At 35.5% G+C, this 12557-nt stretch overlaps 1 protein-coding gene across 1 annotated transcript; it reads left to right on the forward strand.

Annotated features, from left to right (window-relative positions):
- Nucleotides 1-14: 14 nt before the first annotated feature.
- Nucleotides 15-12548, forward strand: LOC146477959 (nucleoporin SEH1-like). Its single transcript, XM_085112668.1, has 13 exons — nt 15-331; nt 1509-1559; nt 3270-3375; nt 3909-3952; nt 4312-4392; nt 4927-5004; nt 5830-5882; nt 6296-6388; nt 6566-6643; nt 7995-8057; nt 9298-9376; nt 9789-9867; nt 11450-12548. The coding sequence occupies exons 1-13, from the start codon at nt 221-223 to the stop codon at nt 11593-11595; spliced, it is 1062 nt and encodes a 353-aa protein (XP_084968794.1). The 5' UTR covers nt 15-220; the 3' UTR covers nt 11596-12548.
- Nucleotides 12549-12557: the final 9 nt, after the last annotated feature.

A 12557-nucleotide genomic window follows, 5' to 3' on the forward strand; every position in this document is an offset into this window, starting at 1 on the left:
GAAAATCGGCGTGCTCCGTCTTGAAATTGTATCGTTTTCATTATCGTTTTAAGTTTATCCTTCAAATTTTCTTTCATTCTCTTTCTCTTACACGTTTATAACAAGCATTTGGACACTTTACTTGTTCAGTGATATATCTGAGGGATCGTTGAATGTCAAAGTAACTAATTTTGCGTGAATTTGCGCGGGGTTGTCAGTAGCTGAGCTGCGCGCGAAAATTATGTTTGTAGCCCGTGAGATTCCCGCAGAGCACAAGGATTTGATTCATGATGTGTCCTATGATTATCATGGGAGACGAATGGCCACTTGCTCCAGTGATCAGAGTGTTAAGGTAAGGATTTGACAATGCACATCACATGTATGTACATAATTCTTTGACCAGTTTCTTTAGTTAACGGATATGAGAACATTGCTTACAATTAATTTTGGCTGACAGCTTGGTAGTTGAGCCCGGGAGTTGAGACTTCTAAGTTTTTCACTTTTTTAAGGATTCCAATCTGTTCCTTTTTTGTCACTGATAGTGAATTTATTTTATTATATTTGCCCCCAAATATATGTACAGTACATGAAGATATGATTTTCAGAGCCTCCTCAAATTTTGTGGAAAGTATTAAATGTTGGGATGTGCGATGTGGTACCATCATGATTAGTTACGTTTAACACAGCTCGGTGAATAAATAAATCTTTTAATTCATATTAGATAAATTATTTCGCTCTATTCTGAAAAAATAAAAAGAAACCTTAAAGCTACAGTGTATATGCCCAGAAATTAAAAGGAGCTTTAAGGTTTCCATTTAATTTGTGGAAACTTCCCCAAAAGGGAGGGGTAAGCAAGAAATGAGAGAAGTTCATTTTTGCTCAAAGGCCAGGTTATATATGAGTCCATGAATTAAAACTTAGTTATAGAACAAATGAACAAGCTAGGAATAACTACAAGATAACCATAGATTAATCCTAAAACGGACTGCTACCTATAAGAAAACATAAGAATGTCTACAACCTTCTTGAGAATATTACACCTACTCATAGACAGACATGTTGTTGTAAAATTACATCATTCAGTACAGTTCACTGGCTGTGAAATATTGCAATAAAATATATGCAATTTAACATAGATATTAAAGGAAACCTCCACTCTTGCAAAAAATTAATGTTAAAATGTTGAAAATGCAATCTTATTTCAAATTTCAGTCGAAAACATAGAAATTATAATTCGGTGTTGGATAAAACAGGATTTGTTTATCATCTATTTTCAGTTTTAAACTTCCTGGGCACCGCCATGTTGGATTTTTTGACGTCATATGGTTGCCCAATATTGTTTTACACAAACTTACTGGCGGCGACTGTATGACGTCATAAAATCCCAAATGGCGGCGTGCAGGAAATTTAAAAGCAAAAATAGGCGATAATCATATCTAATTTTTAACACTCTTGAATGTTATTACTACTTTTCAAACTAAAATTTAGAATTTAACGTCTATTTGTTGCGGCATACTGTTATAAAACAGGTATGGGATCTTGGAGAAGATGGCCAATGGCACTGTACAGCAAGCTGGAAAGTAAGTAATATTTCTTTCATGTTTCTATGGCAAATAAATAAGCAGGTAAATGTAGAGATAACTCATAAATAACTCAGGCCTTGGTAGACAACAGGGTTTACATGTAGTTTCTTGATATTTTTATAGAACCCGATATCTTAAAAATATATGTACGTGTGCCAGATCAGAGGTGTTTATATAATAAGTGTAAAATAATGTTTATGTATTACTAAACACTTTTAGTGTTTCATGCATAGCAGAGTATAGCAACTATACACTGTATCTTTCGACGTGCTAGATAAACAGTTGAAAGACCACTTTAACTCTCAAGCCAAATCTTCCAGTTCTTACCTAAAGTAATGATAAATTTTAAACTACAATGTACAACTAATAACCTAAAATGGCTGTTCATGTGTGGATGGCTCTCAAGAAAATTCAAACCATTTGACCGTTTTCAATCGGCTCTGTCACGTAACTTCTGCCAGAATTCGGCCATTATGTTTGCAGGGTGTTAAATTTTATTTAATCATTGATTTATCGATCTCGGATTGACTTCTTGTTATTCCCTCATGTCAGCCTGAAGATAAATAAACCCATATTCATTGCCCAAAGTCAAGTTTATCCATAAATAGATCAATAATTGTGCTTACATTTAAGACTTAGGCTTGGCATGTCAAAAGGTACATGTAGTCACTATGCACATAACATGGCTGAAATGAAAAGTGGCTCTAAGTTGGTGTTAATTTTGTGAGCAACGAGACACCCCATGACAGCTGAAGGGATAATCAGTAAGATGTGATGTTAGACCCTTGTTCCTCCTTTTCTGTGGAATCTAGAGAGTGTCAGTTTGCAGGGTGCCATTTAAGTCTTATAAATATTGTATTTATGCAGCTTTAGATGTAGATTACAGGCATGGTGAGCTGAGAGGCATAACAATATGCAGTCGTGGCTGAGATCAGCAAATAAAAGTAGAATTTTCCTCTCTCCACAAAAATGTCAAAAAATTTTAATTTTCTCTTACTCTGAATCCCATGTCAGTCTGGAATTTACAGTTCCTACTTTTCCTGCTATTTAAAGTTAAGGTGCCTATGAAGCGAAAATTGCTTTTAGGTACACACCTGTAGTTATAGAATTTACCCTTTCAAACACGCGATTTCAAAGTTTGAGATTTCTGGGATAAAAAATTGCCGATTTTGTGAGCGCTCAAAGTTGAGCTATTTTGCACTCAAAAATGGTATTCGAATTGCGCGGCCAAAATGCCACATGACAATAACCGCTGACGTCATATTGGTGCCAAGAATTGCAATTCATCATGGCGGAAGAGAAGAAAGGATATTTCTTCATGGTTGCTGCTTGATGTGTCTGAGAAGCTGTTCATTTCAGAATCGCTAGACATGTTTTTCCCCTTTTACAATCCTCTTTGGCGGCAAGAACGGAATGAGAGTAAACAAACTTTTGGCACCAAAGTGACGTCACTTGACCCAGTCCTCTGACCATTTTTGAGAGCAAAATAGCCCAACTTTGAAAGTTCGTAAAATCCGCAATTCTTACCCCAGCACTCAAAACTTCGGAATCATATTTTTCAAAGTGCAAATTTTATAACTACACAAAAACAATTTTCGCTTCATAGGCACTTTAACAATTTGTTTTTTGTCAGTGACAGTTGTAATAAAATAATATCTTGAGAACATACATGTACACTTAGTTCAGACGCATTCTTGTCATATTTAGACTCACTCAGGGTCAGTGTGGAAGGTAACTTGGGCTCATCCTGAGTTTGGCCAGGTGCTGGCTTCTTGTTCTTTTGATAGAACTGCTGCGGTGTGGGAAGAGCAAGGTAATTTTTAAATTTAAATACACCAACGATTGTTTCAAAATAAAGTGTACCTTTTAGTGGCCACTAAGGGTCGAAAATGAACTTTCACATTTTCAAAAATGTTTTCTGTAAGATACTTGATATCTTCTTGGGTATATGTTCCTGAAAGATCTTAGCACAAACTTCTTTTTTTTTTTTTTCAACCGGAGAATGCTTTCAAATGACCATCGGGGGGGGGGGGGGGGGTACTGACACTACATTCTCAGAATGATAGCAGTTTCACTTGATTGATATTAGGTGTAGATTCTATTCTAAGCTCATTTTGATATAATTTTGTATAGTTTGGGCTTTATTGAGTAGTTTAAATTATTACCTTCTGCTGGAAACTGAAATCTGCATTAATTTAATTAGTCACATTATTGTTTTGAGCATGGTCCAAATTCTTCATCTTGAGGCAGTTTTCTTTGCTTAAAACGTGAATTATTTTAACCTTTTAATGTATTATTTGATCTGTAAAATTCCGGATGTGATTGTCATTTAATTTTTACATTTAGTTGTAGGGTCTGGTGATGGCTTATCACATGGGCAGAGCCACTGGGTACGTGTACATGCCATTTTTAGTAAAAATTATCTCAACTTCAATGAGATCGTTATTTTTGAGTTTTTGTACCAAGTTGGCTTACTGTCCAGTTCATTGTTACTTTTCCCTCTCAGTGAGCTTGCATACAACCTTTGAGGTTGGCCATGCATATATGTTTTATCGGTAGAATTGTCTTGGTTGTCGATAATTTATTGTTTCACATCATGAAATTTAAATTTCTTAAGCATTGAATTACTGCAGGTGGATGTGTGCTGCTTTTGGTTATATTTTATTTTAATACTTTGTGTTATAACTTCTGACTTAAGTATTCAGTACAAGTCATGTTATTCAAAGGCGAAATGTCTTACTATTTTTAGGTGAAAAGGACTTCATTGGTTGATAGTAGGACATCTGTAACAGATGTCAAATTTGCTCCGAAACATTTAGGATTACAACTGGTAAGAGGAAATTGTGGAAAATTAATACAGTTGCAGATTAACAAGAACTTTGCTTCTACATGTATATAATTTATGAATGTTTTTCTTTCTGTCACTGTTTAAACTTGATAATTTTCACAGTATACCCATTGTTGATGACTTTATTTTTCACCATTTGCAGTTGATAACTTGATCCACACACAAGATGTTTTGCCATTGATAACTTTTTGATAACGACAACTAGAAAGTTATTGATAACAGTTTTCCTCGTCTATGGAGGCCCTTGCATTTATTTATTTATTTATTTATTTATTTATTCACCACGACATACAAACATAGAAAGTTACAATGAATAATAGACTAGGATTACAAATACATAAGTTTAGAGTAAATAATAATAGTAAAAAGAAGTAAGAAGTGGCGAGGAGACCTCAAGAAACCCCCGGGCTTATTCTGAGAGGTCTCCTCGGAGATATGTTGGGACTTTAAGACCAGTAAAGACATTGTATTGAGATCATTGCATTAAATCTATTGTTTTGTTTATATCAATTCCAGGCTACATGTTCAAAAGATGGGACAGTCAGAATTTATGAAGCTCCAGATATTATGAATTTAAGTCAATGGCAGTTGCAGGTACATAGCTTGCATTATTTTGTTGACTGAGTTTATCATTGCAAAATTAGAAGTTTGTACAACTGTTAGTGTCTTAATTGCATTTAGCATTATTTTGTCACCCTTTAATGCATATATGTTGTAGGTTAAAATGAATCCCAGGCTAAAATAATGATTTCAACCTAGGTTGATTTCTAGTTTTCTTTGTTTCAGATGTAAATTACCCAACCTTAACAAGGGAAAATAGAAATCAACCCACTAGGTTAAAATCATTTTCATCTGGATTCATTTTAACCTACAACATATATACACACTCTCTCTTTGGGATTTTCAGGGATAATTTACAACACTGTGTGAGGGACTTTGCCAGACTGCTTGTGGCACAATTTACATTATAATAATTATTATAATGAAGTGAAGAGTTGTGAGTGTGAGTTTTTGAGATAGATACTAGGGGTGGTCACTGCCAGAGATTTGTTACATCCCTAGTGGTTCTTTTACATCCCACAGAGTCAGGTTATGTGAAAGAACTGTGAGACGGAGCCTATAGTTTATCATCCTTATCCGAGAAGACTTAAGAACGTCTAACCCCTTGCAGATGTCAGAGTAAAGGCAGCACTCTACTAGTCATGTCAGCTCTATAAACTTAAAGTTGTTTAAAAATATGCTGTCAGTAACTTTTGGATTCCTTTTTTCTATCAACTATCAAGTAGCTATTAAACTGACCAATCAGACAATGAACCAATCAACAATCATCCTTTTTGTATCTCTTTTTAACTTTACTTTGTAGCTAGTTATACAGTGGTAATTCAATTTAAATAAATGTCTTCCACCTTATTCTAATAGAATGAAATCCAACATAAACTGAGCTGTAGCTGTGTGTCATGGAACTTGTCAAGGTAAAAACTCGCAAATTCATGCAAACAAAGATGCTCATGTCTGGACCTTGCATGTCTCTCTAAAGTTAAATACTCTCTGAGCACTTTGCTCAGCAGTTTTTTGCTTGTTTGTGGGGCTGTATGAGGAAGAAACCTTAAGTTAATATTTATTGATTCTATTTCCCATTGTACCAAGGACTGAGCTTGTTTTGTTTCTGTTTTTGTTGTTTTGTTAACCAAGTGTAACCTGTGTTCCCATGTCAGGTGCCCTCCCTCTAAGCAGCTGGAAAACAATGTACTGTATATTTTTTACTCCAAGAAATTCTGCATGTTGCTTGTTATGAAAAACATCATCAGTACTGGCATTACTCATAGGCTCAGATAGTAAATCCGATTGAAACCAATGATTATAATGACTTTTTTTCATTAATTAGAGTGCATGCCCCAATGCTGGCTGTCGGCAGCAATGATCCTAACACCAGTGCAGGAGGCAAGGTCCAAATACACGAGTACAATGACGCAAGCAGGTCTGTACACTTGTCTTGTTTACTAAACATTACTTTGGGAAGTAATATTCGCAAGAACTGTGATTAGTATTTATTTAGTAACACTGACATTGTATAGCTGTGCATTACATATTGGCGTATTCCTTCTGTTAATTTTATGTTCTGGAATTGAAAGTTTTTTGTGTGTTGCATTTTCAGAAAGTGGCACAGAGTGGAGACTCTTATGGCAATTACAGATGCTGTGCATGATGTTGCATTTGCTCCAAATCTTGGAAGGTAATTTCCATAGGATAAGAACTGTACTAACTAGTCAAGAGCAGTTTTCAGTTATGCATCCTTAAACCTAAACCTGAAGGTAACCACTCCACCCACAATAAACATAGGTGATAGAAGGAACCGTTCTCAACTCATTGCAGTCAGCCATGTCAAGCATAAGAAAATGGTTTTGTTTGTATTTCAGTATTGTTATTCTAAAACTAACTAGTGCAAAAAATATATAAAGGGAAGGATATTATTGATTTAATTATTAAATCAATAATATCCTTCCTTTTGTAATCAAACCTTACATTTCCTTAAACTATAAAATGCTCAATTGAATATAAGCTTTACCCCTTCCTCCCCTATCAGATGCTAAAATCCTTCTGGTAATACAAGTGCCCCCTCATCCCCAAAGATAAACCCATAGATATTTTAGGTTAGTTGCTGTTAGACGTGCAGTGTTACTTTATTGTCAAATCCGACCAATTTCGAAATGCAAAATTCCCTCCAATGATAAAACCCCATCCCCACTCCCCTCACTGGACTCTGAAATGAGTCGTCTTTGGGTGTAAACCCCTCAAAAGAGTCCTGTGGATGAAGAATTAACCTGTGGATACCTCAAAATGCTGTCTTTGAAGGAAAACATATGCCCTGAGAATATAATCAGCATTTTACATCAATTGTCATATGTCAGGCCTCTCAATCTCACAGTATTTAATTAAAAATTACTTTTATTATGTACAGTGTAACTATTAGAGGGGTCATCTCAGTACACTGCACATTGTAGGCCTTAGGCAGCGGTGAAAGTTGACAAAAACAAAAGCATTTCATAGGGAACTAGTCACAACAAGTTTGTTCAAAGAGGAACTGCCTTGTCTGGGGAAGGGGGTTATCAAAGACACCACCCTATCTCATGAATGTTACCAACAAAATTTTGTTGCCTTTAAAATTTGAGTTGACATAGATTGAAATATTCAGCTAGCAAGAGTCAGCATTGCTAGATAAACTAAAACTTGTAAGAAAAATGAGGTTTGAAGTTTGAGGGGTGGCTATGCAATAAAGACACCATCTTTTGAAGTTGGAGAAGGGGCGTGCAGGCAGAAACCACCATCTATTTTGTGGTTTGGTGGGTCCTGGTCAACTATAGTACACATAGTTTTGACCACTTCCCTTTTTAATTTTATTGACTATCGATAATATTAGTTGCTGACAAGGCACTGACGAAGTACACTGCACAGTATATTGATTTAGGCTTTTATTTATTGATGGTTTTGGGTCAGGTGCAGTCTTCTGATAAATTGTACAGCTTGAAATTTGAACAACTTATAATGATTGTTTTCATTTGTACATTTCCTTGCATGATTACCAGGTCTTATCATCTGCTGGCTATTGCTTCCAAGGATGTTCGAATTATGACGCTCAAACCATATGGGTGAGATTGCTAGTTGATCTCAGATGTGTCTTGTGATTTTGTGTACATCATGTATAAGACTATTGAGAGAATACAGTCATTAGATGAGTTACATGTACAATTCACAAGACAAGTCAGTCTTAAAAGATTTAAGTTAATATCATGACAGTTCTCAACTGCAAAATAAGTTTTAGGAAAATAACCTTTATCTAACACTATGCTGAGATAATTATTAGTTTGATTATTTAAAGCTGTGTTGGTGTCTCGAACTACTGACAATGAAAACAAAATTAGTTAATAATTTTTGATGGGTTGTATTTTTTGAGTGCTTATAGTTCACCACTAAATTTTCTCTGATTGTGCTTGGCTTAAATTTATCAAGTGGTGTAGATGAGTTCATTTGATCACAGTGAATCTGGCAAAAATGCCTACTAGATGATATAATTAGTCCACAAGAAACTTGCATTGATTGTTTTCTAATTCATACAAATTACTAGTTACTTTCATTGTCAGTTTTTTTTTGTAATTTAATATATCTTGCAAGTTTATTTTCCTTTTTTTGTAATTTCAACTTTTACATGAAATTATGGTGAGTTCTAACTTTCAGTTATACTGACTTGCATTTGGAAGTAAATTAAATGGAAAACATTTTATTTTAATTTAAAAAAGCAGAATGCTTATATCTCAGAACTAACTGTCTGATATTAGGCTTCTTTAGAGATTTGATGTTCTTTATTAAAAGTAGCATTCATTAAGCCCTTTTGGCTTCTCTTCACGCTGAACATCAAATTTCCATGGTTAAAGCCGCCGTTACACGTTGAAACTTAATTTTAGCTCAAACTTGTGTCAACGGCGCTGCAAAACAAATGTCAACAGGCGTTGCACCGTGTAACATGGTTGGTTTTGTGAAACTTTCTCGAACTCCCGTCGCGAGACAAGTTTCATGAAAAGTAGAACTACTTTCTACTTCTGCAACGGCTCGCAACGGTCGCAGTGGTGAAAAAAAAACAAGAGTTTCACCGTGTAACATCACTTCGTGAAACTGGTCTTGTTTGCCGTTGCACACAAGTTTCAGCTAAAAGTTTCAACGTGTAACGGTGGCTTAACTGTCAGCCGATAGTCCGGGACCCCCTTAATAACAGAAAGTAACACTGACTCTTACGTACAGGAAACAAAGAACTCAAAGTGTTTTCTATTTCTTGGATATTTAAAATTAATTTGAAGTGTTTATTTGTTAATAAATTTATGTTTAACAAAATAGTGACCAAGGTGGCGCTGGGGGAAATTTGACCAAGCTTGACATCAGCCTTGCAGCACAATTCAGTGATCATGAATCTCAGGTATTATTTGTTACAAGAAAGCTTGAAAAACATGTGTTCATAAGGAATATGTTTTTCACCTGCAAGCCACAATCCAGAAAACATGTCTCTAGTTTGTGAGTGCATGACCAGCTTTCAAACTTTTTTCACCTGAATTTTCTCCATTTTTTCAGCAACTTTTTATTTTATATCAGTGTTTAACTGTAGCAAAAATGTACTCCTCTCAGTAACAAGTCAAATCAAAGATTTTCCAAAAGTTCAGATCATACAATCAGGCATCAGTTTTGGCACTGTCTGTATGAAGAAGAGTCCTGGCTATGCAGGGATATGAAGCAACTTAATAACAATTATGATGCTATAAGAAGCAATTCAGATAGAAATGTTCTCTAACCACACAATTGTTAAAATTATAAAAATGTGGTCATTTTGTTAGGTTTGGAGAGTTGAGTGGAACATCACAGGTACAATTTTGGCCTCCTCTGGAGATGACGGATGTGTGAGATTATGGAAAGGTAAGAAGTTCCTGGGTACAATAAAAAAGTGTTTTTAGAGTTGTATAATGTTTAGTATAGTAAGTTGACCTGGATCACATGTTACCCTGTATCAGCCCAGATTTTCCCCCATTCTAATAATAATATTCTTCCTTAGGTTTTACTGTTTAGTTTATTTTCTTATCATGGTAAAAAAAGAAATTTATATAAAACCAATGTCAATGAATTGGTTCACACAGGTCTTCAAGCAGTTATCTGGTAGGTTTTGGTCCTTAAACCAGGAAAATGCATTATGTTGTCGGGCTGTAACTTGAGAATTTAAGCTGGGAACCTTTTATTGTCCCCCAAATCTATGGCACGATATTTCACTATAATTGGCAAAATGTGGGTTGCATACAATAAATGATTTGTTTCGCAGGCAGATATGAACATGTCGCATTTTTAACCTATTTTTTCTTGTGTTAAACTCTCTTTGAGTACAAAAATTAAGTTTACTAGAAATTGCCAGAGAATGTTAAAAGTACTCCTTTTGACCTGCCAATGCCAGAAACCTCTTCAATCAAGTGTTGTATCTGGCATTGTTTGTTTTCTGACATACTGTAGGCTATTCTCCTCTTGTACCCAGTGAGTAAAATTATCGTTCGCCAGCGAACGATAAATCGCACAAAAGAGGTTAAAGGGTTAAACAGTGGAAATCAGAGAGTTCACAGCAAAGAAATCACGCTCTTAGGGCAGATTGTGGTTTTGTCATAGAGAAGAGAATCTGCCATTACAAAATATCATCACTTTTGCTGCGGACTTCCAAAATGTTTGAGTGCTTCTGAGAATCCACCCCACAAAAAAAATTATGGCTGTCATAGCGAATTTTGCAGTACTATAATTTTAATTGGCCAGTTCTTTTTACAGTTTTTGAAAAATGTGCTCAGTTTGGGTCAATAAATTCACTTCAATGCATGTTGCTGTCTTTGAAGTGAAAATTGAACATGTTTGGTTTTCAGACATAAACAAAGGCTTATATTATCTGAGTAAATAAGATTTTCATTTAGGAAAGCCTTTGGTCTGTTTTTCCATGTACCTTCATTCATGAAAGGTCATAACTATGCTATCTTATGTAGAGAAACCCAAATCCTCAAGAACAAATAACATTTCAATTTTCAGCATAATGACAACGTGCATACCTTGGGGATCAAATTGATGTCCAGTTTTTCACAATTTTTACTGTCATGTTTATTTTTAGAGCAATTCTTAATTTGCAGTTCCAGTGTTTGTTATTCCACAATTAGAAATATTTCTTTAATAATTATTCTTGACCAAAGGAGTGTTGTTTTTTTAATCCTGTAAAATGTCCTTTTGAACTGCACAACATGCACTTGTTTATTACTCATTGTTAATTTAGTGAACTGACCTTACTGAAAAATTGTACAGTGATAAGTATCAGTGGCATGAGCTGAATGCAGATGCAGCAAAAAATTCCCCTTTGACGAGTGAAATTTCTATTGGCTATTTATCTATTTGTTCAAAATAATTATGTAAACGGATATAGAATATCAAATTTTATTAAGCCACTTTCAATAATACCAGGTGATTCCTTTTCTTTTTTCAGCCAACTATCTTGACAACTGGAAATGCATTGCAGTTTTACGTGGAGATGGCACACCAGGCCCAATGAATGGACCAAGTATGAATGGAAAAGATCCTAAAGCTGTGCTTACATCAGGATTCAACACGCAAAGAATGTGGTACTCTTGATCCACCTCAAGCACGTGTTGAGCATTATGGAACAATAATGTCCTGTTTATAAACAACAACGAACAGTCCATCATGAACATACTTTAGAAGAACTAGCAAAGATGAGTGTAACACTAGATACCTGACAGACAGTTTGTAGTTTGTAGTTAGGAGCCCTGGATAATCTTGCCAATGGTGGATCCAGGCCATTTTCTATTAAAGTTGGGGACCCAGAAACTGTCTTTGACGGCAATGTTTGGGTGGAACAGCAAAATGAAGACTAGGCCCCAGTTGTTGCTATGCAGCAGATAAAATGTACTCCAACAAAAGCTTTTGGCAAGTTTTTCTCGTAATCTCATACTTAGAATTAATTAATAGACAGACGCTTCTACTTTGTACACAAATTACCGGGCTGTAGGGAAATTCTGGCACATATTTTATCTGCGCATAGTGACCTATCCAGTAGGCTCGATTTCCGCCGTCTCCCGGGTCCGGTATGTGATCCTCCCCAAAGAGAGACTTCAGGGGGATGAGTGAGGGCTCATTTTCCCGAACAGCGGCTGGTAATCGCGCCTACCTATCCAGTGGATAAAATTATCCGCTCTTTGAACAACTGGGGGCAGCAGTATAGCAGTCAAAATGTCACGATCAACACTCAATCATGAGACAAACAATTAACTTCACTATCATTTCAAACCATGATGGCTGACACCTTTCATGATGTTAAGGTGTTCCTTTTTGAAGCAAGGTGACATATTTGTCTATAGTAAGAAATTATTAGTAGCCTTATTAAAATATTAAATGTTGATCATATTTCATGAAGATACTTGTATTACTGTATTGATTGTACTTGAAGTTCTCAATCTGTGTGTAACTTGCTCTAATTAAGCTACACAGGAACCAAAGCCAATTCCTCCTACTTTAGACAAAAACTTGATTTACATTTGCCTGCCATTTGTTTTCTGTTGTTTGGACTTGTTTGG

Source organism: Pavona decussata, unplaced genomic scaffold (genome assembly GCF_977016875.1).
Source record: "Pavona decussata unplaced genomic scaffold, jaPavDecu1.1 SCAFFOLD_67, whole genome shotgun sequence".
Taxonomy (NCBI): Eukaryota; Metazoa; Cnidaria; class Anthozoa; order Scleractinia; family Agariciidae; genus Pavona; species Pavona decussata.